At 41.1% G+C, this 27,723-nt stretch overlaps 3 protein-coding genes across 9 annotated transcripts in view; 1 reads left to right on the forward strand and 2 right to left on the reverse strand.

The window, feature by feature from the left end:
- ANKRD6 (ankyrin repeat domain 6) overlaps window positions 1–4,734 on the forward strand; it is a 41,529-nt gene extending 36,795 nt beyond the window's left edge. For 4 of the 6 annotated variants that reach the window (XM_082756489.1, XM_082756488.1, XM_082756491.1 and 1 more), the window contains 2 exons: window positions 1,184–1,523; window positions 2,378–4,734. In XM_082756489.1, the coding sequence (XP_082612615.1) occupies window positions 1,184–1,523; window positions 2,378–2,937 (900 nt within the window). In that variant the 3' untranslated portion in view covers window positions 2,938–4,734. The remainder of the gene's footprint in view (window positions 1–1,183; window positions 1,524–2,377) is intronic. The other 2 variants (XM_082756490.1, XM_082756492.1) reach the window with 1 other exon arrangement.
- Window positions 4,735–6,288: 1,554 nt separating this feature from the next.
- Window positions 6,289–8,246, reverse strand: LYRM2 (LYR motif containing 2). Its single transcript, XM_082758080.1, has 3 exons — window positions 8,201–8,246; window positions 7,846–7,986; window positions 6,289–6,897 (listed from the first exon to the last, which is right to left on the reverse strand). Exons 1-3 carry the CDS (start codon window positions 8,243–8,245, stop codon window positions 6,817–6,819), a joined length of 267 nt encoding a protein of 88 aa, XP_082614206.1. The 5' UTR covers window position 8,246; the 3' UTR covers window positions 6,289–6,816.
- A 1,180-nt stretch (window positions 8,247–9,426) lies between these two features.
- Window positions 9,427–27,723, reverse strand: part of MDN1 (midasin AAA ATPase 1) — a 94,345-nt gene continuing 76,048 nt past the window's right edge. For both annotated transcript variants that reach the window (XM_082755594.1, XM_082755593.1), the window contains exons 83-102: window positions 27,514–27,675; window positions 27,236–27,373; window positions 26,125–26,266; window positions 25,077–25,249; window positions 24,705–24,848; window positions 23,851–23,989; window positions 22,967–23,289; window positions 22,570–22,731; window positions 22,134–22,235; window positions 21,707–21,908; window positions 20,921–21,091; window positions 19,534–19,691; window positions 17,638–17,727; window positions 16,547–16,662; window positions 15,772–15,946; window positions 15,030–15,103; window positions 14,824–14,938; window positions 13,807–13,870; window positions 11,878–12,020; window positions 9,427–10,434 (exon numbers count right to left, since the gene is read on the reverse strand). In XM_082755594.1, the coding sequence (XP_082611720.1) occupies window positions 10,246–10,434; window positions 11,878–12,020; window positions 13,807–13,870; window positions 14,824–14,938; window positions 15,030–15,103; window positions 15,772–15,946; window positions 16,547–16,662; window positions 17,638–17,727; window positions 19,534–19,691; window positions 20,921–21,091; window positions 21,707–21,908; window positions 22,134–22,235; window positions 22,570–22,731; window positions 22,967–23,289; window positions 23,851–23,989; window positions 24,705–24,848; window positions 25,077–25,249; window positions 26,125–26,266; window positions 27,236–27,373; window positions 27,514–27,675 (2,982 nt within the window). In that variant the 3' untranslated portion in view covers window positions 9,427–10,245. The remainder of the gene's footprint in view (window positions 10,435–11,877; window positions 12,021–13,806; window positions 13,871–14,823; window positions 14,939–15,029; window positions 15,104–15,771; window positions 15,947–16,546; window positions 16,663–17,637; window positions 17,728–19,533; window positions 19,692–20,920; window positions 21,092–21,706; window positions 21,909–22,133; window positions 22,236–22,569; window positions 22,732–22,966; window positions 23,290–23,850; window positions 23,990–24,704; window positions 24,849–25,076; window positions 25,250–26,124; window positions 26,267–27,235; window positions 27,374–27,513; window positions 27,676–27,723) is intronic.

The raw sequence follows: 27,723 nt of genomic DNA on the forward strand, positions 1-27,723 counted from the left end.
CCCCTGACTTTGGCAACAGCACGCCACCTCCAGGCTGTGTACTGCTGCCAGTAGGCAAGTTCTTTTATAGGCTTGTTAACCAACGTTACAAGAGGAACTGTTCCAACTGAGAGCCAGCTCTTGCTCCTCTGGCTTCTGCACAAACTCACCATTAAAACATGATAAGAAAACCGTGTTTCTCCACTCACAGTAAGCTTAAAACACAATTTGTTTTCTCACTGCTGGGGTTCTTCTGAGAATGAAGAAATGAATACTCGTTGTTCTAGTAAAAGGTTATGACTTTTTGTAAGACAGTTCCAAATCTGTGTTAAAAGGCTGGCTGCCGTGATAATCCCAGTGTAAACTACTCACACCCACAACACAGTTTTCTCCAAATAAAAGTACTTAAACTCAAAAAGCTTTAGGTTTTTTCACAGTAAGAGGCAAGAACGATATTGGCTTCTATGATGTCTTAGGCTTGTGCTCCCACAGGACTCGAAATTGCCATTGAGTGGTATCAGCTGTCCGTGTGCTGCTGAGTCCAGCTGAAACTACTGAAAAAATAAGCTGGCCTTTTCTAAATGCATGGACTAAGTGTTCAAGCTCTTAAGAGGGTCTGACCTAAATTCACGACGCCATGTGCGTACAGGGAGAAGAGCTGCTCATTTTCAAAGTGATCACTGGCAACTGCAGAGTTGACACTTATTAAGCACTTTCGTAATTTAAAAGCTGTTAGTACTTTATCATGTGTTGGGCTCATCTTTATCGCTGAATGAACAGAAGAGCAGAGGTTGGTACGAGACTGTGTCCCAGAAGTGTCTTGAACTGAATTTCACTCTTAAAAAATGGCAGCACTGGGCACACGGTAGAAGCATTGCACTTGGAAAGTGCCTGTTATTTTATGATTAAATAAGTCGGCCCTGAGCAGAAGGCTTTGAGTTGCATTAGAAAAAGCAGAGATTCAACTAGAACAGGTGGTAGTTTGGACTAAAGCGGTGCCTTTCCTTAGCTAACGTGTATTTCCTCGTCTTTTCTGATTTGCAGCACTCTAAGTACTCCCTGTTGCAGTGTCCGTATCTGTCCGGGCAGCTAAGCCCACTGGTACCAGGCTTAGCTCGCTTTGTCCTTGCTGCCCATCCTCAGCAGCCCAGCAACCACAGGCTGTGAAGCCAGGATCCTCTAACGTGCATCCTCTTCCTCACAGATGTCCCTGGTGGATGAGCTGAAGACCTGGTGCATGCTGAAGATTCAGAACCTGGAGCTGAAGCTTTCTGGCGATTCCAGGTCGTCGAGGCCAAAATCAACGCTGTCCACCTGCGAGTCCCTGGCCGAGACCCTGGACACGGAGAACAACCCGCACAGCGCCAAGGACGGCAAAGCCCCCCAGCCCCTGCTGCCGTCGGAGGGCTCCCACCAGCACTCCTGTGCCACGCTGCCCAACAGCCTCTCGGAAGACGGGGGAAGGAGCAGAGGCCCCGGGCCAGAGCAGAGCTTCGGGCAGTTCTGCATGCAGCAGGACGGCGCCTCGGGTATGCCCCTGTCAGGTACTTACCTCACGCTCATCCAAAAGCAAGCTCTTTACCTCACGGGGGGACGCTTGTGTTCACACCACAGGCACTGACTCTCTCTGTGTGCTTTCCGCCACCCGTATGTATTGTGTCAAGGCAGCCGCTGGGAGTATGTAAATTATATTTTTACTTGTGTGGGATTGCTCTGGATCTTCCTAGCGTTGCCGCTGTGTCTTTGAAGCCCAGACTTGCGATGCTCTGAATATTGACTGCAATTTCTCCAGCTTCCCAGTCAGAGTTACTTCAGCCCTGTCTGCCAGGAAAGTGCATAGATTATCCAAAACCCAGTGAAGAAAGGATCCTGTCTTAAGAGCTTTTCAGATACATGGATACTGTAATGGCAGGGGGCAAGGATGTGAACCTAAAATACTAATTTCCCTTGTTAACATTTATAATACAGGGATATAGAAAGAAATCTACTTTTTCTACTTTTTTTTTTTTTTTTAATTATTAATTCATTATGGAATGGGAAAAAACACAGCTGAAAACACTGAAGCCTGTTCAGGGATCATGGGCACCTGAGGATAAAGAAGACCTTGGTTCACGCCACTTCTCTGTGCTTGACCAAGGAAGCTTCCGAGTAAAACGAACCAGTCAGAACACAATTCCAGCCCAGATCTCCACATCCAAGAGGAGCACTGTCAAAGCCATGGGCTTCTGTAAAATCTATCCCTGTATCTATCCCTACAGGGAAGTAACAGACGCCCCTACAACACACGCTGCATGGCACATGGGACACTCCATCATTCAGCACACTTCGTATAGCAAGGATTTTTGAAGGCTGACGTGCATGCCCATGGTTTTTCTAACCCTGTGTTTTTATTCTGCAGGTGCAGAGCAGCAGCTGATGGCTGCTGGACCCGCTGCTGCTTCAGCCCCTGCTCCCGACGTGAGGCCGAAGGACAAAGCCGGCGGTGCCAGCACCTTCCAGCGGTTCCAGCAGGAGCTGCCCTCCGCCGAGCTCGTGGGCTCCAAACTGCGCCACGTGAAGGTTCAGGCGGCCCTGCAGCCCCTGGCCGAGCCTGCCAAGGCCGAGCCGCCGGGCGGCTGCTTCGTCGACAGAGGAACTCAGACGAAGAAATCCAGCAAGGGCGCGCAGCCGAGGCACAAGGCGCCGCACCACGCCGGGGCCCACCAGAGCCAGGAGCCACCCGCGGGGCAGGCGCCAGCCCCGGCGCTCAGAGACACCTCGCAGGCCCTGGAGCTCACCCAGTATTTCTTCGAGGCCGTTTCCACCCAGATGGAGAAGTGGTACGAACGCAAGATTGAGGAAGCCCGCTGCCAGGCCAACCAGAAGGCTCAGCAAGACAAAGCTGCGCTCAAGGAGCACATCCGGAGCTTGGAGGAGGAGCTCAGTAAGCTAAGGACCAAGGTGCAGAAGGAAAGCTAGCGGGCACCACGCGGGGCGAGGCCAGCAGCAGGACGCCCTCTGGAAGCGGCAGGAATCTGGGCTAGGTGTGGACACGTCCTTGTGGTGCCTGGCCCGTCCAAACAAAGCGCTCTTTTTTCAGGAGTAGAAGTAACTTGGGAAACTCCAGAACCCAGGAGCTTCGTATGCAGACTGCCCCGACCACCAGATGCTGCAGATCGACCCCTTCCTCCTTACCTCCCACAGCCCGTGACATTTTGCACTCTCAACTTTCAGGTGCTGCTTGAAAACAAATTGCGTTAAGAACCAAAACCGCGCGCCGAGAAGGGAATTTTCTCATTTCCACCTGAGTCAGGTGTGGCGAGGGGGTTCCGCACGTAAACCTGACGCCCAGACTGAGATAAATCCCTGTTTGGGTGTTGAAGAGCCTGGGGCTGCTGCTCCTGCTGCAGCTGCTCACCGCAGCCTCGCTCTGCCCAGCTCAGGCAGGGAGAGGCGTGGGGCTCCTGGCGGGGGAGGCCAAGCGCCTGCCGAGGTGAGCTGCCCCGCTAGGTACAGGGGCTTCTGTTGCCACATTGCTTTTCTTTGGGTTTACATTATTAAAGGAAATGCTAAATCAGGCTTTTTTACGGTGTCCTGGTGGCAAAGCTCCTCGTGGTTACGCAGTTGTGGGGGCCGTATCGAGTGATCCGGCTGAGGAGTTCTGTTTAGGGCACGGATGGCGAGTATTGTACCATGACCACGCTCCACTTGCTGAGTGCAATTTTTATGGAAACCTCTTCTCCTTCAAGCAGCAAACAGCTGAATTCACTGAAGAAGCTAGGAAGCAGTCGTGTAAGGAAGTGAAAGCTTGGTTCCCTCTATGCAGATGTTTATTTTTCTGTGGGGTCAGGCTTTCCTCCCAGCTGCCTTTGTCTGGACTGCCTTCCTTCATTCCCCTGAACAATTCCGCTCTCTGTTTTCCCCCACGTGTCTCTAAAGAGAGGGACTGGGCCCTGGTGAATCTCCAGGTCTCAGGACCGATCTCCAGCCCCGCAAAACAGAGCTCAGCAACATTTTCACATTGTTATGGCTGGTTTGCAATAAAAATCACAGCTTGCAGTGACTTTCTGACAGGCACCAAACCGTAATTCACAGAGGGTCACATTTCCAATTCTGTTTGTTCCAGCAGTAACACCCAAATTCATCAGCTACGTTTGGGTCCCGGCACGCTGCGTGCACGAGGGGCACCGTAACTTGTTCCTGCATCCCTGTAGGGTTCCCTCCGTGCTCCTCTGGGAAGGCTCCACGAGATTCCCTTGATCCGAGTCAATGTGCTGAACGAACCCTGACAGAACACGTGTACAAAACCAATTCTAATACAAGGTGGCAGCAGATGCCAAGGAGAAAGATTTATTTTTTCTATACCGCAGAGCCCTAAAAATAATACAGAACACTTTCCAGTATTGAAGACACCATTAACGAACTAGCAATTAAGCTTTTTGTGCTCTTAGCAGCTGTACAAAGCGAAGAAGAATTGTACTATATAACTATTTTTAAAAATTCCTATTAATGCACTATCGAAGCAGGACGTGTACGTGCAGCTACGGCAACACTAGTTTTATTGCTCTGACTTCCATAGGCATATAGACACTTTCGTATGTTTACAATTTTGTTTAAGCGACTGTAGGAATGCAGAAGCATGCTATTTAAGTTTTATATCCCCTTGATAAAGTGACTTGTTTTGCCAAGTAATTAAAATACGTGTTGCTCAGAATCCTTGTGTTGCCGTTTTCTATCCAGAGAAGAACAGACAAAATCAGAAGGGAAAGGAGAAATTTGGACTGCAGAGTCGAAGCTTTTGTTATTTTGTGTTTTGGCTATAAATCAGAGAAGTCAGGTCTGCCAGCTATCACGGAGTGAGGCTGCACAATGCTGCCACACGCTCTGGACCTCGCCCAGATGCGAGGGAAACACAAAGGCTGTGGTTTTAGTGAACCTCCTGAACGTGCACACCTGCGCAAGCCTTGCAGCAGGGATTTCAGGCAGTAACTTGGCTGCAGAGTTACTGATTTTAGAGGTTTTATGACACTAACAAGTGTACTTACTCTAAGGGGGAATTTTCTTAAAATTCATTCGTACTCCTCTGCAGCTCCTTCTTCATTCAAAACTACTGGAGTTGAAGAACTTTTTAAAATAAAAACAACAAAAAAAAAACAGCCGTATTACCTACCTCTCTCTCAGGCACGCTCTCCAGTAAACGCAGGTGCTGTAGCAGAGTACCCGTGGGCTCCTGAAGGTTTCTGGCAGGCAATTTTGACGCTGCAGAGGCTCACAAGGCCGGCAATTGCAGCCAGCAGGCCTCAGGTCGGGTGAGGCGCTTGCAGGGCCGTGCCTGCCAGAGGCTGCAGCCGGGGCCGCGGGAGGAGCGCAGAGCCTCGCGTCCCCTGGGAAAGAGCCACGGCTGGCAGGGATGGAAATAAACCACCGAGGGGAAAGGGAAAGGGGAACTCCTGCCGTTCCCCCCCCTCAGAGCAGTGCAAAGCGTGACTCCGGATTCTTACCCTCTAGCACCTGAATTATTTGAAATCGTCCTGCTAAGGTTTCAGAGAGACCTACCTCAGCAAAGACAAGGATTGCAGGATTATGGCTAACACAGATCCAGACACCACCTCCACAAACAAAACGCTCGTTTCCACCCACAGCTTTTTTCTCCCACACATATCAGCTGCAGAAAACCAAAGCCAACTCATTTTTCCTATTACCTTACCTTATTTTCATTCGTTTGAATTTGATGTCCCGCAGAAGCAAAGGGCCGTGGCTGTTGTAATGAACACAGAATGGCGCCAGCAGCCCCAGCCCTGCTCGTGCAGCACCAACTCCAGTCCAGCACTGTCCAGGCTCAGGAACTGAAGCTGCAGAGCAAGCAGCGTGCCCAGGGCTTGTTGGTGCTCACTTTTGGAGCATTAACAGCAAGGAAAACAAAACAGAATGATCAGAACACTGCAAAACTGAAAAATAATCTCCCCTCGCTGATGGAGTTTAGTCAGCCCTTTCTACCAGAAAACACTGGCTAAACTCTGAAAGCACGACCTGAAATGCGTGCAGCTACTGAGGAGTATCTACTCTGTCCAGCTACTTCTGTCGAGAAAATCCCAGCTGCACCTTGGCATTTTCATTAGTAAATTATATGAGGAAAATAAAAGATACGCTGCAATTCAGGGAGGTAAAGGCATTTTCAAACTACACAAATTAAAAGTAGTTATTTCCTATTTGTAATTCTGCCTTAAATTGATTTTTTGATACTACCTTCAAGATACTTCCTATTAACATGAGAATAACCATTCCCGGGGCTAAAAATCTCTCATTCATTGTCATACATACAGACGTGGCTTTTTAAGTTTTATTCAGCTGTAACTGAAAATCAACATCTACATTAAAAACTTTTTTTTTAATGTAACGTTTTATTTTCTTAGACACAATTATTTATCTCAAATGCTTCTTCTTTCTAAATTCAGGAAAAAAAATACTTGTGGTGGTAACAGCCGTTCCTCTACCGTGCCAAGTGTTACCACTTAGACGCACCACAGTAGGAACCAGACAAAATAATCGGGTTTATATTCGTTTTCCATTTCCCCAGCAACACACTGCTGTTGTAATCTGGGGGGCTTTCTGCTTTTCCTGCAGCACCTGCTACAACATCCATTCAGTTCTTCAGGGTCTTTTGTGTCTGAGTGATTCCCATGTGGAAGAATAACCAAGCCGAGAAGAAAGGGATGAAAAAAAACAAAAACAAACAAACCAAAATCCCACTGTGGTAGATTCCATCTTCAAACATTACCAGGATGTCATCAAGGCCTGCTATTGTAACCAAATTCTGGTTTTCAGCAGATGAAAGTCCAGCTGTCAAAAAAATGACACTCAGGATTTTGCCAGCTTAAGTGTTCTTTGAAGTTCCTGAAGTTGCATATTGCCTTGAGTGATCATCATCCTAATTGCATCCTGTAAAACAAAATTGAGGCTACTGAACAAACACATGCACACAGGTTTTACGCAAGTGCACATACCTTAACACATTGAAGTATACACAGCTTCTTACCAGCACTGTTGTGATCTATTTCTAGCATGTACAGTAACACTATAGTTGCTGACATGGTTAAAAAAAAAAAAAAAAAAAAAACAAGTAATTAATTTTATCCAATTCTTTAACAATGTGTTTGGGGGTTGGTTACATCTTTGCTTTAAAACTCAGATTTGGACTCGATTCAAACTCCTAGTAGTATTTTTTTTTTATGCCTGTGTCTACTACCTTTCCAAGTATATCGTGACAACTACTTCCTGGCATTATGAAGGCAGATGTTTAACAGAACAAGGAGATATTTCCATCAACGTTATTTTCTAAGCATTCTTATGCTCTGTCTGCATAACTCACCCACCAATTCCCTGAGCATTGGTTAGGAAAAGAAACAAACTAGAAAGCAAAGGACAAAAGACGGGAGAAATAAGAAGGTTTCTGCAATTCAGTCTCATATGTACGGAAATCCAATTGCATTTTTATTGGCTTAAATATAGATGAAACTAAAGATTAAAAAAATAAGCTGTAAAAAAGCCTGAGCATTGATAAGTTTAGATTATTATCATGCTATTCAACGCATTTTTTTCTGATTCTTGATTTAGGCAAGCAGGATTTGTTGAGTTTTTAGCTTCTTAATCCCAGGATGTTATCTGGAAGTCAGAGAACTACTACCCCCATGAAGTAAGGATGATATTCAGAGATACTGAAGTATTTCTCCACAGAAATGCCTCGTAAGAGAAATTAGTCACAGCAGACTCCTTAAAAGCCTCGATGTGCCACCCCCAGAACAAAACCAGGGGGCCAAGCACAGCACGCAGCGCACATCGCTCCACAGGCAGCATGCTTGGGATCGCCCATTTATTTCCCCTCCTCACCTCCTCCGTAGCATCCTTATTTCTTCTGAACTCCTCCCTGGCCCACTCCTGCAGGTAGCGGCGATCTGCCTCGGCGGGGACGTCCCGCAGGGCCCTGAGGATCCTCCTGTAGAGCTGTAGGACCTGCTGCCGCCTCAGGAACTGCCAACACACAGCCGTCAGCCCGCCGCCACGGCCCCGGCCCCGGCACCAGGAGCCGAGCTGCCAGCGGCTCCGTCCTGCCCGGAGAAATAACCACCGCGCCCCGCACCTCCCTCCATAACACGCCAAGCGGTGGTTCCCTGCTGTGTGCCCCGCCACCCAGCCCCGGGCGAGGAGGGAAATTCCCCCTCAGGCGCTGCCATTTTGCCCGCACCTGCCTGAGGGTAAGCGCCCCGGGGGGCAGCCGCCCGGCCGCCATCTTGCGCGGCTCCGCCTCCAGCGCCCTCAGCGCCGGGCCCGCCCCGGCGGGAGGAGCCCCGCGGCCGCCATTTGCTGCCGCCGGCCGGGGGCGGGCGAAAAGAGCGAAACAACTGAGGGGGAACTGAGGGGGCGGCTGCCCGGGGTGGCTTCGTGCTCGCTTGTGCCGAGTACAGTGCGAACCCTGCGCTAAGTACGGAGAAATAAAGGAGATTTGTGTAAGCGTTTGACTGTGCTCTGAGCATTGTTGATCAAAGCGTGGCTCAGGCTGCAGTCATCTGTGCCAAAAATAAGCCCTTAAGAAACTATAGCTTACAGTCAATATCCTTGCCCTCTTTAAGAAAAGTAGGTAATAGTTGTGGTTTTTATATTTTTTTTTTATTTTGTTTCCCTTCCCAATATATTTTCCTTGAGTTCCCTACTACAAGTACTCAGGATACATCTGAAATGGCAATGCAGCCCAGACTATTTCCTCATGATGTAAAAACATCTATTTCCACAGTTAAATTTCCCAAACCATTTGTACATTTGTATGCATAACATATTTGTCTAAGAGACCTACATAACCTTGCAGGGATATTATATAGTACCTGACATTTAAATTCTGAGGGGACATCACTCCCCTGGTATGTTTTCTGTTCTGAAATTTGCTCATCGTGTATTAGTGGGGCAAAGCTCCGGTACAGCCACAAAGGTAAGGTGAGAAAACTCTCCTGATCTATCTCGCACCTCAGGGGCTTGGCACAGCTGCATCTCAAAACAGCAACCGTGATACTTTGGTTGAGATTTTTCTATCTGTACAGCAAAGAGAACAAATCACATCCTTGGTAACACATCCATGTTCCATCTATTTTCTGATCAACTCCTGCACCACGCTTTGGATTGGACACCTTCAATTTCTGTATATAAAGGATGTAGAGTAGACGTATTTAAACAAGTTTCCTGCACATTTTCACTGTCTAAACACACCAGGGAGGAGTCAAAAGACAAGACCACCACCAATCAAAGCTCCATGCTGGCATATCCTCATAAGAGATGTTGAAGTTACATAAACCAGGATACATTTTCACATGAAAATTCAGTTTTGTGCACTGCTAGAGAATGCTGCCTACTTCCATGTGGAAAATCCAGTTGATCAAAGCTTGAATAAATTAACAAAAAAGACAGACAGCATGATTACAAACAGTGGTACCTCTTTTTATTAGAGCCGACTATATAAGATGCATAGCTTCTGCAATGAAAAATCATGTCCATGCTTTAAGACATCTCCTTAATGAAACATGTCCTCAATGTCTGCCTTGGACACTGGGGCAAACTTCACAGTGTAAACTGATAACACAGGGATTACTATATGGCATTATTCATCAAACTCCCTGATGATATTATCAGCCAAAAATCAGCAACAATTCAACTGAATGCGTTTAACTGCAGAACAGTTTCAAGTATTCAAGTACTTAATTTTTTTGGTTGCTTAAAACCATCTGAACCATTAATTTTTATTTTTTTTTTATTTGGTTGCTTAAAACCTTCACCCATTTCCTCCCTCACCCCTTCCCAAAGAGGTGGCTAACCATCCGGGTGAAGCTAACAAGAACTTTTTTGCAAGACAGCTCAAGTACTTCTAACACAGAAATGCCTTCCAAGAAGCAAGACTGATTTTTCTTATTGCAATAGAGAGGAGTAGGAATAACTTTACCTCTTTGAACATTACAAATAACTTATTACTTAAAAGGAAAAAAAAAAAGTAATACAAGAGAAACTGAAGAAAGTTTTACATCATTTACGTAATAAGCAATGAAAAAACACCATCTCACCATTGCATAATCTCCACATGGGAGAATACACCTAAACCATTTTGTTCTCAGGCTGTCTGGCTGCCAGAGGGCAGCTCTTATATGTTAATCCTACTTAAAAAGAGACCTCAGGAACCCTCCGATGAAACGTCGTTTCATGTATTTCAGCAGTTTAGCAGCAATAAGGTATTCGTTTTGTCTACAAAGTCTACAAAGTGTCCGAGGCAGTCACCAGTTCAAACCACTGTCTGAGTGCGTCACTGAGAGTTTCTGGAAGCGCGTTCACATCCCTAAGGATCATGTAGAATGGGAATGGAAATTCTTCCATGTAAGATCTGATTTCAGGCAATTCTCCAGGTCCTTTGAATATAGGAACTTTAATGTCCAAGATGGAATCCTGTAAAAAAAAAAAAACTCACGTGACTACACAACTACACACATCAGTTATTCTGTTTTTCAATTTTTTATAATTCTCATCTGTTAAAGGTTAATAAGTTTTAATATTGAAAGGCACAAATATTCAACAGTAAATCAAGTCAAAAGCTGAACACAAAGCTCTTAAATATTTTTGCCCTTTTAAACAAAAGAGCTTTAATCAAGCTTCTGCAATACCAATTTCCATAAAGAAATCCTGCCTTCCTTAGTATTTTATAACTTTTACTGTTATCACTTTCCTTGTGCATTTGGTGCCTTCCCAACACTGTCATCTGTAAGTATTTTAAGGCTAAAAATGCAAGTTGAATTTATGCAGTGACTGAATGCAACAGGATTCTTTAGCAATGTTTTTAATTTCAACACTAAAAAAAACACAAATTCTGCTTGTAAAGGAACTTAGTTGCTCAAGTGTAGCAGCTCAGAAAATGAATAACCCTTGGGAAAAGGACATTTCACTGCCCAGAATTTTAGCTTGCCAGAGTAACTAGATTAGGTATAATCAGAGTATTGTAACAGCTTATCAGAAATAGTTGTTAGGTTTTCTATGAAAAAAAGGTATAAAAAGCAAATTTGAACTACAAAATTAGAATCTTCACCACATAATTCAAAGTGAAACTCAACTTCGTTCACTTATTAGAGTCTCCCTGAAAAGCTCCCAGAAACACTTCTTTTCCAGCTACTAAATATTCTATCCAGTTTTCTCAACTCAGGCACTACTCGCACACGCTTTTATGTCCCTTGTTTAATCTCATACTGGCTCCTGGTGTCATATCAAGTGGAAACTGCTGTCAGAAAAGATCATGTTCTACCAAAATTGAGGCAGAAGAACACATCCCTTAGGGTCCCCAGCACAAGAAGGTCACTGATATAGAACAAGTCCAGAGGAGGGCCACGAAGATGATAAAGGTGTTGGGAGCACCTCTCCTGTGAAGACAGGCTGGGGTTGTTCAGCCTGGAAAAGAGAAGGCTCCACTGGGATGACCTTACAGCAGCGTGCCAGTACCTAAGGGAGGCCTACAGGGGGGCTGGAACTAGGTGATCTTTAAGGTCCCTTCCAACCCAAACCGTTCTGTGATTCCATGGTTACAGAAACTTTGGATTTACCAGCCTGCTAGCTACTTCTCTGGAGAAGAAAATCTACAGCCACTATACTTTAAGATAGAGTTCCGATTTAGATTTTGTGACATGGAAGCTTTTTTTTGTGTGTTTTTAAACACTAAAGAGGATAAACATAAAAATAGGAAGAAATCCTACAATATTTCACACATGAAAAACTGAAGCTGGCCTAAATACCTTTGACCTCTGCAAAAGATGAAATAGCTCTAAAGCACTACAAAGACAAGAAAAAGATTTGCTTTGGTTTTCACACAGCACTTGAACACTTTTCCCTTGTTCACTGACTTACCCGGGAATTAGGATTGTCCAGCACTACGAAAATAACAAAGATATTGGCATTCTGAGCTGCTTGGACTGCTGCTGTCACTCGTTCCTTGCCTTCCAAGAAGAGTCCTCTTCCATCAGATACAATCAAAAGCAGCTGTGCTGTTTCTTGAGCACAGAAAAAAATAAAAATCCAGTAAATTAGAGTAAGGCATTTAAAAGGCAAATAGACTATTTTTTGTTAGTTTTGTGGCTATAATGCAAAAATCCCCAGAGCTTTCTTAACTTCCTTAAGTCTTTATCAAGTAGAATTCTATGAGTTAACATTAAGTTGCAGATACAGGTGGGTGAAAGAAATCTGTTGTTTGTTTTTTTTCCACTGTATGAAACCATTGAGATCAACTGGTAAAAAACAACAAAAAAAATAACTGTCCATCACAAGGAAAGACAAAAATGCATGAAATATGCATAAGGAATTGAGTCATAGGCTTCTCTTTCATGCCCGGTAGGTGCCTAGGAGTTCAATACTGGCTGGATTTTAAGAGTCCAGCCTTGGTGAAGTTGCAGCTGCTGCAATGAAATGGGAAGAGTCCAAATCTACTCCTCCAATATCAGGAACCTATGGACGCACCTATATTAGCGTTTCATTTTGGAACACAGCACAGTGAGACTATGCCTTTGAGACAGGTTTCCATATTGTCTTCTCTTTACCAGGCTTGGCTCACCTCACAAAGCAATACTGGAGCACACAGAAGGAATTACTTTCGGATGAAACAAAACCAAAAGACAGGCTCCGGAGGCGCAGCCAAGGCAACCACTACCAGGCATTCAGGACTTGGGACCACATGAGCTAGTCTGAAGTAACCCCCCTGACACATACCCAGCACAAATGCTGGGTTCCTCAGCACTAATCATTTTGCTAGAGACATTTTACTTGCTCACTTTGCCTCTGGAGCCAGAGATATATCCCTCTAAAGAGGTATTCTACCTAAGTTATATGCCTACTATCTTTTAATGACAATGGAAATTACAGTAACTAGTCACAGCCCCTCCCTCTCATCCCCCTAAGCATAATATCTAGGGAGAGATGCAGAACATTCCTCCTTTTCTGCAGACAGTGCTTGCTCTTTTTACAAAGAGGGGTGATATATTCCACTGCCTTTTCTCCTGCTAGCTCCCTGATTCTGGGGCTTGCTGCTGCACTCTGACCTAACTCCCCAGGACAGGATGCAGCCCCCACTCAGAATATCCCAGCAGCCGCGGATTATAAATCCTGGACTGTCCACTTCTTGGAGTACTTTAACAAAAAAACTTTTGAAAATATGGGTGTCACCATGATAAGCTTCTAACGAGCACAAGGCAGTCTCTTAGGCTAATTGTGGGTCAGCCATAAAGTGGTAACTACTCTAACTGTGGGTCAGGCATGAGGTAAGAAGCCTCCCAGCTTCTCCTGGAAACTCAAGCAGCTCATGACCAAAGTCTGCATCACAGTGAAAGACATGAAGGAGGCAAACCCGTACCCTCCTCAGAAGCACGCTTCTGGGTACCTATGGGAGTCAAGCTCTTGCTCACAGAAAGTGCTGAGGTCAAGACCAGAAATGTCGAGGGATTTCAGGCTGCTAGGAGGCTGGATGATGCCAGAAAGCAAGCACTGTCTAGGGCTTAAACATGATCTGGAAACATGACCCAACAGGGTACGGCAAAGCACACCTTTTTAAAAAGTTTTAAACAAAATTTCAGTGAACTACTGACTGATATGAGGTAGGCGTCTTCTGGGGTCTGAGCTAAACTTTAACCAAACATTCCTTTTGACAAAGCAAAACCCAAAGCAGCCCTAAGGCAAGTGACATCTCTGTGTCATCCCAGTCTTTCTGCCAAGGTATTACTCTAGGGCTGTAGTGACTCTGGGACATTGTGCTGCCTCAGCAGCAAACATACTAATAAGAACACTCACCTGGATTAATATTTTGAGACAGCTGCTGTGCTGCAGCAAACATACTCGATGACGATTCTAGAAACTGCAGAAGAAACATAAGAAGATAAAAGTTACCTTATAAAATACTAAACATAGGAATGATAACATTTTAAATAACACATTGCTGTATTTTAAATGCCGAGATAGTTTAGCTTGACCACCTGCACAGATGCATTCCTTGGCATTTTCTTGCATTAACTCCTGTTTGAATTTAGTACATGCTTTTGAATTAGAGAATCTTTAGAAAATCCTTCGATCTGGATTTAAAAATTTCCATTGCTAATAAGGCCATCAAAACTTCAGTAAACTGCTTAAGTGATTAATGACATTAAAAAAATACACCCTATTTCTAGGCTGAACTTCTCTGCCTTTGACTTGAAACAAACTTATCTAGCCACATATTCTCCATTAATAAGACATCAGCTGTCAAATACTCCCAATTTTGCTATTTCTAAGATTACATTTGAGCTATTTTGGTCTCTACTTTTTCATTTAGTATTAACAGAATATCACCTTCAAATTTGGAAAGGTAAGAGTACAAAAACCTTCCTAAAAGCAGAAAACTTTGCAGAAATCCAGGAAGTAATACCACAGAAAGTTATTTTCTTCAGGAAGCAGCCAAGTCTGACAAAGATACAGGCTGACAAACAAAGCTGTTGTTCTTCCTGGAATCCAAGACATAAATCTTCAAGCTCCCAGAAACTTAGGTAGTTTGTCACTGTGGCACAGACAAGAGTAAGACTGAGAGCTTATACCCAGAAATGTTTGTGACCTGGCACAGAGAAAGATGAAGGTGACATAAATCAGAAGTATGAGTGAGAAAAAAAATCTACTTTCACAAGATCATGTGATAACTCGTTGTTACCTAATGAGTTATTACACACTTAAATATCAACAACCAGTACAAGTTAAAGCAATCATGAAACCACCAAGCTGCTGTCGTCTTGGCCTGGAGAGAATTTGCAAACCTGGTGTCCTGGAGGCATTCTTGCGTACCTGAGCTATTTTTGTTTTCTTCTGCTGAAATTTGCAAAGGCGCAATATCCGTGTCCCCGACTGGTCGCTGAACTGTTCGTGGAAGGGGTGCAGCAGCTGAACAGTCTCTCCAAAGCTTTAGAGAAAAAATTTATAGTGTGAAACCAGTACTTGCATTCTGCTCTAAAAATCTTAAAGAGAAGTGTCTATATTTTAAGGAAACTCACCTATACACAGCAATTTGTCCCACTTCTAGAAGAGTCAGTGCATTCCCAATAACTGCCAGGGATTCATACGCAAGCTGTGAAAGAAGGAAGTTAAATGAAAAATAGGGTACTGCAAGTTTTTCTCAGTTCAGTATTCAATACGAAAAATGTTACTGAAACTATTTTTCAGTATCTAGTAAAACAAGTGAAGGGGCTGCTTATCTTTTTTCCTGTTATATTTATGTGAGATAGTCATTGACATAAAAATACACTAGTTCTACTTGAAGACTTCTGCTGACTGATTTAGACAGCAGATTAGATTTAGACCACTTTGGACAGGCTAGGGAAATAAAGACTGAAGTGACTATTTTGGAGGAAACACGCATTTTTCATGAAGACCTACATGAGAGCTATAATGAACTAATATTTAACCCCCCCCCCCATGAACTACATAGCTAAGACAACTAAGAAAACTACAAAAATAATTTCCCAGTGGATATGCAGACCTCTGTCTAATGAGTTTATTATCTTCTCCTTTCAGTTAAATTTCACTGACCTTTTAGCAACAAGTCTCTTAGGCATGAAGTCACAAGAATTCGAGCCCATGGATCAGACAAATAACTGCCCTAGAACCACCAGCCAGCTTTCCAACAGCCACCACTTCTGCATGAAATAGGTGAGCTGCTGACATATGCATCAGCCAGGGATAGTCTCTTTATAGTCCTTCCAAAGTGTTTTTTGTTGTTTATCTGTTTGTTTTTACCTGTTTAGAGTGATTGTCTATCATACTAGAGGAATCATCAATCGCCAAGCAAATCTGGTACTGTCGTTTACTGGGCTTGGTCCTTCGCAACCAGATCTTATCCTTCCGGAACTGGCTGGCAATATAGGGGATCACTTTGCGCATGTTCAATCTTTTCCCTGTTCTGTAGTCTCCTCTGAAAGTTAAGAAAGAAAAATATAGTTACAGAGCTTATCAATAAATACCTCATTCCAGAGATCCTGACATATGCAGCATATGTAGCAAAATACTTACAATATTTTAGGAAATTAAGTAAAATAAGCAAATAAGAATTACTATTTCTGAATCTGTATTTAGGTATAAATAAAAACAAAACAAAACAAAATAAAATGCCCGTATTTCTAATACAAGATTGATGTTCTGTGCTCTTAAAAGTTCTTAAACCTAGGTACCTAAAATGGAAGACGTTGCATTTAGACCCCTCCACTTTGCAACAATACAATTTACATTCTGACATTTAACAACATCTGTGACTCAACAGCATTTCACAGGTTGAAGTTGGTTTGATCAGCAGCTGCACAGAAGAAAAAAAAATATAGGAGGCAGTATCCTCAGGATAAGTACTTACCACTACATCACATTTGTGTTTCATAAAATAACCTGAAGTTCCGATACAGAAGTAAAATTAAGGCATTTGCAAAGAGGAATAATTGCTAAAATAAGAACTTTAACTGTAGAGACACAAAATACCCCCCAAAAAGGCGTTTAAAAAAACTTCACAAAAGTCCCAACTTACTTCAGCTTGGCTGCCTGCGTGGGTTCCAGTATGAGCCGTAGCTGTTCACAAAGCTGCTGTGACAGAGGAGCTGTCAGTACTAAATACCTCTGCCACAACTGGGCTGCCTCCTTCTCCTACAACATCGTACATCACAGAAAAAAATAAAAAGTGAATTATGTAAAAAGTTGGGAAGCACCGCCTGAAAGAAAAACAAACCTCTGTGTACCAAGGAGGAGCTAGCATCAGCTGAAACTATACAGGGGTCTACAAACGTAAGGACAGCAATTTGCTTTCGAATAAGAACGTTCCCTGCTGCTACAAAACCGCAATGCACGAGGACTGTTCCTCTAGGAACTTGGGCATTGCTGCTGATACAGGAAAATCTTGCAGTGGCTACCATCTAGTAGTTCACACTGCATGAAGGCAAGCCATGGGCATGGGGTGCTTGGGGACATGCTTTAGTGGTAGACTTGGTACCGTTACATGATGGCTGGAGGGATGAATGGGTCTTTTCCTACCTAAGTGATTCTACAATAAAGGTTCTCTCTCAGCCCTCACAAATAACATTAATTATAATTCAGCAAAATGATGAAGTCTCTACACTGGCAATTTCTTTCAGGAATGACTTCCAAACATGGCTTATTATTCATGACTAGGACAGTCAGAGCAAATATCTACCACCAGATTCTGGTTCTCTTACTCAAACTCCACCACTGCAACTGAAGAAGGCAGCTCATGTTAATCATAATTTTGTGAAAGCTGCATCCAGCACTTAACTACAGGTGATAATTCAAAATGGAAGGAGCTTGGCAGGGCCAAGAAAAATGTTTTTAATGATGTAAGTTTTAGAAGTTATCAACAGAGTAACTTTCTGCAGATAGCACGTTCAAAAAAAGATCTGAAACATGACCCTGCTTTAAGAATACTGTTGTTTTGTTTGTTTTATTAGCTAAGTTAAACATAACAAAACCCAGCATTTAAATCACACCATTTTGAACGTTTAGATTCCAGCCTGCTTGACTTCCTCAACACTTCAGCAGTAAAACAATATAAAATAATGAATTGTAGGGTTCTTAAGACAGAGTTGACACTAAAATGAGGTCACTAACCTCCTCTGGAGTTCCAGGCTGCTGTGTTTGCCAAGCTTCCAACTGCCTTTCAAGTTCCTTTCTCAGCTCTTCAGGATCTCTAACGATGTGCTAGAAGTGTAGTTACAAGATTTATGAGACAGTAAAATAAGTTCATATATCTGCCAGTCCCCAAACCTCAGCAAACTATAAAACAGGAAAAGGGCACTGTTCATATTCCTTTAGACACAAAAACACCTGAAAGATTTGAAGACTTCATTTTAAATCTCTTTTGTTAGCTTCCATGTACATGAAGTACAAATATCCTCCCCCCAAATACCTACCTATAAACAAAGCTAGGCACTTCTGTACAGACATCGAAAATAATCAAGTACAGAACCACAAGACAATTTGAATGAACTATCCTGCCAAACACCAGATCTAGTGTCAGTATAATGGAGATCAAACTAATATTACATGGCTGTTATCTTCCAAAATAAAATATTCTTCAGTTAATTACATTTTTTTAAAAAATCATCATTCAAACCACTTCAAAAGGATTGAATGACACCTTCCTCTTCACATGCCAGCACTTACTGTTTGATAAACCACTCTGTTGAAGGGTACCTAAGCTGTATTACATTTCTTTAACTTTTTTTGTAATTTCAGCGACTTCTGTTCCTTACTTTTAAAACCATAACTTAGACAAGCAGACATGTATGGTCTGCATAACCCACAGGTTTACTGGGTTAAGAAAAATAAGCCTGTGAATGCAAATTCAACAATATCAATAACTTAAATCCTTCAGAAGCAGCAACAATCCCACTTGTCACCTACTGCAGGTTTGAGGAAGGGAGGAAGAATGTACGTGCAGGGGGCTTCTTCCCTCTCCCTCACCTGCTGAAAGATGAGATTTGCACTTCTCCCCCAGCAAAGTTTCTCCTTTACTCTTGAAGTGATGCTGCAACAGCTCCCCCTCCTGTTTGAGGTTATGCATATCAACTGCAGCACCTATCTATTCTGACAGAAGCAGAACACACTTCAGCAGCCTCTTCCCAAAGGGCTATCATTTCACATTTAGCAGTAAGGTAGAAATATCAGGTCTAGCCGACACACAATGCATATAGGAACACCTTTCTATGGCGTGTGTAGAAACAGTAAGATGCTTCCCTCAAAGTACATACTCTGGACACACTATTACGAGTGGACGTTCTGTACTTCTAAAAAACAGACACTAGAAGTATTAATTCTTCATCAACTGGGTATGCACCACCTATGGCTTCTATGCCATAACCCTATGATAAAATGCACTTTTTACAGCTACCAATATCAATTGGAAAACTGTGCTGTACAAAGATCTAGGAAGATGATCTAGGCTGTAACAGTATATTTTTTAATTGCAAAGCTCATATAAGGCTCGCAAGTGTTCCAGAATGTTTGCAATTAGCTTTAAGGAAGCAGTGTGTTGCAATGATGAAACTGAAGGTAATTTTTTCTCCAAAGTGGTATTTTAGGTGTTTTAGGTATTTATGTGTCAATTTCATTGACACATAGCTGTCTCATCATTCTGAACCCTTTTTTATCTTAAGGTCACACACCCTCACCTATTGCTTTCTGCTCCACTCAAACATTTTATCAGGAGATTCAGCTGGGCAAAACAGTTCTCGACAGTTACAAACAAAAGGTTTCTTTTTTAGGAGTGAGGATTGGATCTTGCTACTAAGAATGTGGAAGAATTTCCATTTTAAATGCATCATTCAGCTGCATATACAACAGTTGGTATTGTGTTACTTTTCATTTGCTATTAAAGAAAAGCACGCTGCTGAGTTATCTGAATCAATGCAATTCTAAACTTCGGCATTCACAGAGTGTCATTAACTCAGGTCAATGAAAACAGACAGTTCCTGTACTGGCAAGAAGATGTATTAAGTATCATACCTGGGAAGTATCCGTCAAAAACTGATGGGCTGTATGTATGGTAGAGTCCTTGCTTCTCTCTGGCTTTTCTTCAGCTGCTTTTGGTAACTTTTCTGTTGTAGAGTCACTGGCATCTTCAGAGTCAAAATTCTGGATCTCTGGCTCCACTTCACCTGGTCCTACAATCACAAAATTGTGGATCACACAATACAGCAATTGGTATTGCATCTCGACTCTTTTCAAAGTCTCTCACAATGTTTCATAATGCTCAGGCATTAATTTTTTTTTTAAGAGAAGTGCACAAATATTAAGACAGAGGAACAGAGTGAATACAAGACCTTGCAACTCAAAGAACATAAACCATTTTGCAAAACAAACCAAGTGCTAGTGAACACATCTTTAATGCTTGAAAATTCCATTAGTGACGTACATTTTTCAACCTACACAGCCTCTCTGAGCAAGTGACAAGAAGAAAAAAATTGAGAACATTCACAAAGTGATCATTTAAAAGAAAACAATCTTTTCTTATCTCATTTTTTACTCTCTACTTCAGTAATGGAAAAATTTCCTCTAAATCAGAATTCAATTTACAAATAAAGGACCAGACTGAAGGTTTTCTTTTATTCTTGTTTATACTATACTATTAAACAACTATTTTTTTTTTTAATTTTTAAAGAATTATTCTAAGAACAAAGCAAGAATTACATGGAAAAGAAAAATAAACTGCTTGCATGTATGCCTGTACCATAAATTTCTTTTTACATTTAAGTGAAGAGATTAAACCTGAAGAGAGTAGGAGAGGAAAAGGCAAATTCAGGCTGGTAAAACTCATTTTCTATCTCCAGCCAGCTTTTGTGTTGTTTGGTATGAAAACAATCCAAACTTCCAGGCTGCAGCGTCATTTACTTAAATGCACCAAAATTAAACTTGTGTGAGGCAGTCACTTTTATTTCATTTTCTATTTATGAAAGAAAGTAGTGAGACAATGACACTACAGTGCTATGTCACCTGATACTGTTCAGTCCTCAATTTTCTGATGTTTTATCCAAAATTACAAATAAAAAAAGTTGATTTACATGGTGCTGATGCTGGTGTCACTGCAATCTATTGTTATATGCCCATTAATTGTATTTAAGACTGCGGAAAAATGCTTGGTTTTCACTTCTTCAAAGAAGTTCATAAAGATTAGAGACCTTTAACTAGAAAGAAAGCAGCAAACCACTCTGTCACTTAACCAATTTAGAAAAAAGGCTAATGCTGGTTACCAGACCGGAGTAAAAATACTGTTGCAGAAAAACCAATTGATGTTTTAATCTTACAGAATGTATCCACTACATGCAAATGTAAATACCTACATACATGTATAGACATTAACACTTGTGTTTATAATGGTTTTAAGTTAACATACCAGGATTTTTAGAGGCAGTAGACTTCATTTCTGGCTTCAGCTCCTCTGTGTCTACTGCTGTGAGATCCTCATCGTTCTGCATTTCTGTTTCCATAGCTGCATCTTCAGAATCTCCCTCTTCGTTTTCGTTTAGAGGCATTATAGGTTTCTCCTGCTCCTTGCTAGCCACATCTATACAAAGGCAACAAGACTCATTAAGGAGGGAGAGGAAGGAAAAAGGAGAGTGACAAAGAAAAGCCACTGCATTTAAGTTTTACTGAACTGCACAACAGAGCTGAGCTATTGTCTCAAAACATTTATCTTTCACCGTGCTGTGCCATGTGTCAATGAGCTATTGCTCTGAAAATCTGAAGAATAAGACATTACTTTAATAAAAAACAATTTAAGGTCAGTTTAGAGGAATACTTTTGAAGAGTCACCACTTCATTTGATACAGAATAAAGAACCTGTTGCATTAATCTATGTATTTTGAACATGTGGTAACAATGTGGGCCTCAAAATAAATGAAATGAGATGAATAAAACAAGAGAAAATATTTTAAATAGGTTTAACACACTAAAATCCCATTTTATGAGTGAATGCACTATTTTCAAACGTTATCATTAGCCTGTACCTGATTACCAACGACAGCATTCATTGTAACGAAATAGCGTTATGCCTTGCAAAGCAAGAATGTTAAATGTGACCATCAAAAAAAACAAAACCACCCAAAAAACTACAGCAAATAGGAACTTTGGGATTTGATTCTAGAATGACAACTCTTTACACTCAGAAATATCACCGTACCATAGGTCTGTGCATCATAGCATTCGGAGCCTTCTTTAATATGTTCAAACGCATCAGCTTCTTCCACGTTTTGTTTAGGTTGAGTTGTATTCTGCTTTGCTTCACTGCTGGATTCTATGGTTCTCAGTCGCTTGTGGATATGTTCATTGTGATCTCCCATGGAGCGCTCATTGTCTGCCTGACCAGGTTTCCTCTTGAAACTCTGAAAAAAAAAAAAAAACAAAACAAAAACAACCACCATGAACTTCAGGTGAGGTGCAGACAAACACAGATTAGAACATGAGTTCTAACAAAGAAACAGACCTGAGTATTTGCTGGTTAATATCAAGTCATTCAAATTTGGTACAAAACTTTTTAAAAAAAAAAAAAAAAGAAAAGAAAAGAGGAAAAAAATGAGAAAATTATTAAAAAAAAGAACAAGATGAACCTGTGTATTCTTTCTGCTTTGCTTTTCAGAAGCCATCCGGGCCATACGTGTGGATTCATGACCTTCTGATTGATTTGCACTTGCAGCTCCACTTCCATATTCCTGAGGCACACACAAAAAAATTGAAACTGTAACTGAAAAGGTATTTAGCAACCATTGTAGTCAAATTTTAGAAATTAAATTGAATTGCTGTGCAGCCTTCTCGTGCTAATGAAGAATGGCTCAAGAACTGCAAATACTGGCAGACCAAGAATTAGCCTAAACCTACCACACACTTCACTGCTAGGAAGATATCTTCATTTTTTAGGTGAATTTCTAAACGCTGTTCTAAAATTGCATCTTAGACACTTCTTAAAATATGGCAGCAGTTCTTTGATTGTAGCTTAAAAACATACAGGTCGAGCATTTTCTAATCAGACACTTCCACATAGCTTACCTCTTTAGATTGGTCTTTTTCTGAAGCCTCCCCAGCTAGTTCTACAGCACTGTCACTCTGCAGGTTTTCTTGCCCAGTCTGCCCTTGTGTTTCGTGCTCCATTCTTTCCTCAGACTCGGGAATCTGCTCATCTGTCTCTGGATTATCTTTGTCCTCCTCTGCCTGAAATAAGATCAGTTTATTTTAACATTCTAAAAAGCATGGGGAAGCAGAAGGCCGAGGAAGTAACTGGAATACAGGTAGAAATACACCAGATAAATAGTAAGCAGATCTGCCATCTTCATAAAAATTCTTACTAACATCCCACCGCAATATCAAGTTTGTCTCAAAGTAACAGAGGACAATGAAGTCTCAGGGAAAAAAAAAAAAATACAGGCTTTTATTTATTACTCTGTACCTGAGGTTGAAGGCCTTGGTCACCAGCAGGGATTCCCTTCTCTTTCTCCTCTTCAGGAGATTCATTTTTTTCCTCATCAGGTGGTTGCGACTCTTCCTCTTCTGCTTCCTCAGTGTTCTCAGTATTTCCTTCTTGATCATCAGCATCTTTCTCTCCTTCATCTTCCTTTTCCTCTTTATCTTCAGAAATGCCTTCTTCAGCAGGTTCTGCATTTTGTTCTCCTTTTTCTGCTTCACTGGCATCCTCTTCATTCTGATCTTCTGTATTCTCTGCCTCATTTAAGTCAGCAGGTTTGTCATCTATTTCAAAAGTATTCTCTTCTTCTGCATTAAAAAGTCAGAAACGTATAAAAAGCTTTCAGGGAAATACAGAGACAGTGAATACTAATGATATAAACAGAACAAACCGACGCAACCTAACAGAAAAATCTTACAGAAAAACTACTGAGAATTCTGTAATCTATGGTTTTCTATAGCAGGTAATTTAAGTGTCGCAGTTAGTTTGTAGCTGACAACACATTTTAATCTAACATATTTGATGGTTAGTTGATTTTAAGTGCAAATTCTTCTAAGTATCAGGAAAAAAACAAAACCAAAAACAACCGAAGAAACAAGGAGCTTCTAGAATAAGTTAGGATGTATCACTTGGCTAACATCTGAAAATATGCTCCACAGCGTGCACTGAAGACAAGTAAAGAAAAATGCTGTGATGTTGATTTCTAGCCTGATATTTTGATATGTGGAGCTGAAATTGCAGTTTCTTGTTATATAGAATTCTACCACCATCACTTCTCTTTATAGAGAAGAAAAGCTCATTATCTGACTCTTCCTCCATTATTTCCACTTGGCTTTCATCTGGGAATCTGTAGAGATTTTCAGCTGTACCTTCACCTTCTTTCTCCTCATCATCACTCTTCTCATCATTCTCCAGGTTCAAGTCATCAGGAAGGTCCAAAGGTTCAACTTCAGGCTGCTTTTCTTGCTGGCCATGATAAGGATCTACTTCATTCTCATCATACTCACGCTGTAACCAAAAGGATAAGGAAAAAAACAACAGGTACATGGTAAGTGAGGGGAAAGGCAAAGATGAGAAATAAGCCACAAGTGAATTCTTTAGTACACAAAAATACCAAATACAGTATTACATTTTGATCAATTAAAAATGAATTTTCGATGATACACATCCACACGTATAAATAGCAGAAAAGACTAATTTTTGCAACTGCATCTACATATACTGGTACTTCTTCAAAACAGCATCATGTGTTCATAGTATTTTCCTAGATTAAAGACTGAACAAAATCTACACTCTTGCACATGGAAAATGCACTCTTGCACACTATGGAGAATCTTCAGACATACTACAGTCAGGTGTTTGGGATGAGTCCCACTGACTTCAGATGCTTCTGTCGCTACACACAACAGAACAAGGACTTTCTAGCTTTGTCCATCAAAATATCAGTTCAGTGTAAAGCCTTTCTTAAAAGCCATTACACATTCTGACTAGTTCGAACAAAAATTCTTTTGAGTTATCCATCAGAAAATATACATATAATGAATTAGTGGTTGGTTTTTTTTTTTTTTTTTTTTTTTTTTTTTTACTCCAAAATGAACTAACTTTTCTGAATGTATTAAGTGTCTTCACTGTTACATAAAAAACATTTCGAATTCTCAGGAATGCATGACATGAGCAACAGAATACAGTTTATCAGCAAGACATTCTAAGTAGTCATTTTTACCTCATCAATTTGTTCATGGATTTTCTCTTTATTTTCATTATCCTCTGTTTGATCCTCTTTTTCTTCATCCTTGGGAGGCTGTTTTTTATTATCTTTGGTTCCTGTACCCAAATTGTCATCTTTTGCAACAAGTTCAGAATCCTCCTGTCAACCAACAAATCCAGAAGAAACTCATTATGCTACCTGCTTCTCAGTCTGAATAACAAGACAACTCCTACAAGAACAAAGACACTAAACACTAAATAATTTAGGATATCCTCAAATTATGCCCTTCCAAGACCAAAGAGTCAGGTATGTAAGGGAGTACGTTCCTAGTTTGTCATCTCAAGAGTTTAATTCCTTTGTTGTTATTCTTCTCCCTTTTCTCTTTACCTCATCCATTCCTGGTCCAGTTTCTTCTGTTTTACTACTGGCATCATCATCATCATCATCTTCATCTCCCCAGAGCCTCTCATCCAGCTTCTCATCAGCTTCAGCATTATCAAGATTTCCCATTTGCTTATCCAGCTCCTCCTCTTCCTCCTCATCAGATTTTTCATCATTTTCTGTGCACAGTTCAGAATGTGTCTCAGTTCAGAGAAGATAAAGCTAACAAACAGCCACACTTAACACCTTAAATTCATCAACCTATACATTAAGCCATGCAGAAAAAAACACATGCACCAACACCCAGAAGAGCAGGGGCCTAGTTACACAGTTCGGGGTGCTCTTTTGGACAGACAGACACCACCAGTCTCTCCCTTAAACTAACAAGTGTCAGGTGTTAAATATGAATGATTTCATCTCTGCAATCCTTATCTTCTCCCTCCTCCATTTTCCAAATGTTTGGCATTACTGGGAGAGGAAAGATCCATTCTATTAGTTTTATAATGTCTGTTCTTTGCTGATGACCTTATTCTTGGCACTTGGTCAAGAATTTTTTGAGTAGGTTGATGCTACTGTAGTTTGTAAGTCACATTAATTTCAGATATTCCAAGTGTTACCTTCTAAAGTGATAAAACTTGCGTGAATAGCAAGTTGAAAAATAGCATTTGGCAAAGTTGTGTTTTTTTTTTCGACTGCTTGTAAGTTAGTAATAGTTTTCTTAGTCACATTTTTAAGTTAACTACAGCCACATTCTTTTGTAAGTGAACAGCTCCACAAAGTCAGTAACTATTTTTTTTTTTTTTTTTAAATGTATCTATGGGTCACCTTACAACAGGAAGAAGGAACCAACTCCCTTTGTTCCAAAACCACCAGAGTAACAGAGGAGAGAAAATATTTAATTTGTAAACGTCTTAGGATTCATATACAAATGACACTACTCTTTTTTGTTGAACACTGACTTTTTCAGCATATGCTTCAATATATGAAAGTATCAACCATTATTGGATTCATCTATTACATTTCTTATAAGTTTGCCTTTGTGTAAAAACCAAACCTTTTTTCTCCTGTTCTCCATCATGCATTTTTCCTTCAAAGTCCTCTGACATTTCAATTGCATTGTCTTCTCCTTCAATGTCTGGCTTAGAATCTTGATCCTCTTTTTCCTTCTCCTTGTCCTTTTGAAAAGAGTCTTCTATCTGAATTGTTGGTAAAACCAGAAGTTACACCAGACCTTGCCTATATATTAAATCTTAAAGCACCACAACAATGTTTTTAAGTTGATATACAAACATAAAAGCCAACCTAAATGGGAGACTAAAAGCAATTTCATGTTTCTTTACTTAAAGCATCTAATGCATCCCATTGTTTCTTAACATGGATCTCAAGTATTATTTTTTTTGTGTGTTCATTAAAGCTAGGATAATTTTTACTTCAACCCATCTGTTCAAGAGAAGGAGCTATATCATTAAGCTACCAGTTGATATTTTTAAGGGGTTCTGACTAACTATAACCTCGTGTTAGGTTATCTGAACTACATTCTGGTCATTTTAGAGCCAGCTCTTCATTTCTTGTATGAAATTACTAGTATTAAAAGTAAAGCATAATATGTGCAAAGTGAATTAAGCCTCTAAAGTTCAGCTTGGAGCCAGACAGGTCAACCATCTTGTGCCCCTTATCAGCATTCTAAATTCAGCATGACTTCACAGAAAGCCACCACAGAATGTTTCAGTAACTCTAAATAGACCTTCTCAGCCTGAAGGTCCAGGTAAATTCATATTAACTCCACTGTACAGCTTCTGCAAGTCAGCTGTCTCTCCAAGCAAGCATGTCATTGTTTCCAATCAAGTCACAGATGAGTTAAAGCTTTGTATTTTTTTTCCATTACTCTACACATTCCTCCCCAAAATCACTCAGACCTACAACAATATGTTCAGTAATATGCCCAAACCAGTCTCCAGTATTGACATACATGTAAAACCAATACGAACTACTGTTTATTTCTTAACCGTGGAGCAGTTAAGAATGTTGCTCGAGAAAGAAATGCTAGTGAAACAAAACAAATATTTGCAAGTAAATGGAAACAGCCTTTGTTTAGCATATATTTGATTTAGTCTCAATTTTGCTTACTCTCCCCTCCCTATTTCCCCCTCTACCAAAAAACTTGCCTGATCTTCACTTTCTATTTTGTCGCTCACATCCTTCTTGCCTTCCCCATCTCCAATGCCACCCTCCTCATAGTCGTGAAACTGTGTTGCTCCCTCTCCAGCTTCATCTTCAAGTAATTCTTTTGGCAGACAAAACCCCTACAAAAGCAAACAGAAACTCAAGTCATTCTGTAGTAGTTTTAGATTTAGACATCGTTAGACTTAGTTGGTATTTCAAGACTTGTGTATAAATTAAATATATACTTACAATATATATACAGTTATCTCTAAAAACTTACCTTTTGGGCAAGCTCTGTAAAAATGCTAGTTAGAACAGAAAGCAATTTTCCAGTACTCCGGTGAGAAGCCAGTGAAACAGTGAGGTAGAACAGGATAAGCTCTGAATATTTGCAAAGCATGGGCTTCAGACGCACCAGCAAATAGCAGGACTGGTTGAAGAACTGCAGTTAAAAAAACAAAGACCAGCTGTCAAACATGGTTACATACAT

Source organism: Aythya marila (genome assembly GCF_965140915.1).
Source record: "Aythya marila genome assembly, chromosome: 3".
Taxonomy (NCBI): domain Eukaryota; kingdom Metazoa; phylum Chordata; class Aves; order Anseriformes; family Anatidae; genus Aythya; species Aythya marila.

What these genes read in the sequence shown, in the direction of transcription:
- LYRM2 (XM_082758080.1), bottom strand. Translation starts at nt 8,245, where the DNA reads ATGGCGGCCGGGCGGCTGCCCCCCGGGGCGCTTACCCTCAGGCAG. An exon ending in GGGCGCTTACCCTCAGGCAG is followed by an intron (nt 7,987 to 8,200) that starts GTGCGGGCAAAA and finishes GTGTGTTGGCAG; the next exon opens with TTCCTGAGGCGGCAGCAGGT. An exon ending in ATAAGGATGCTACGGAGGAG is followed by an intron (nt 6,898 to 7,845) that starts GTGAGGAGGGGA and finishes TTTGTTTTACAG; the next exon opens with GATGCAATTAGGATGATGAT.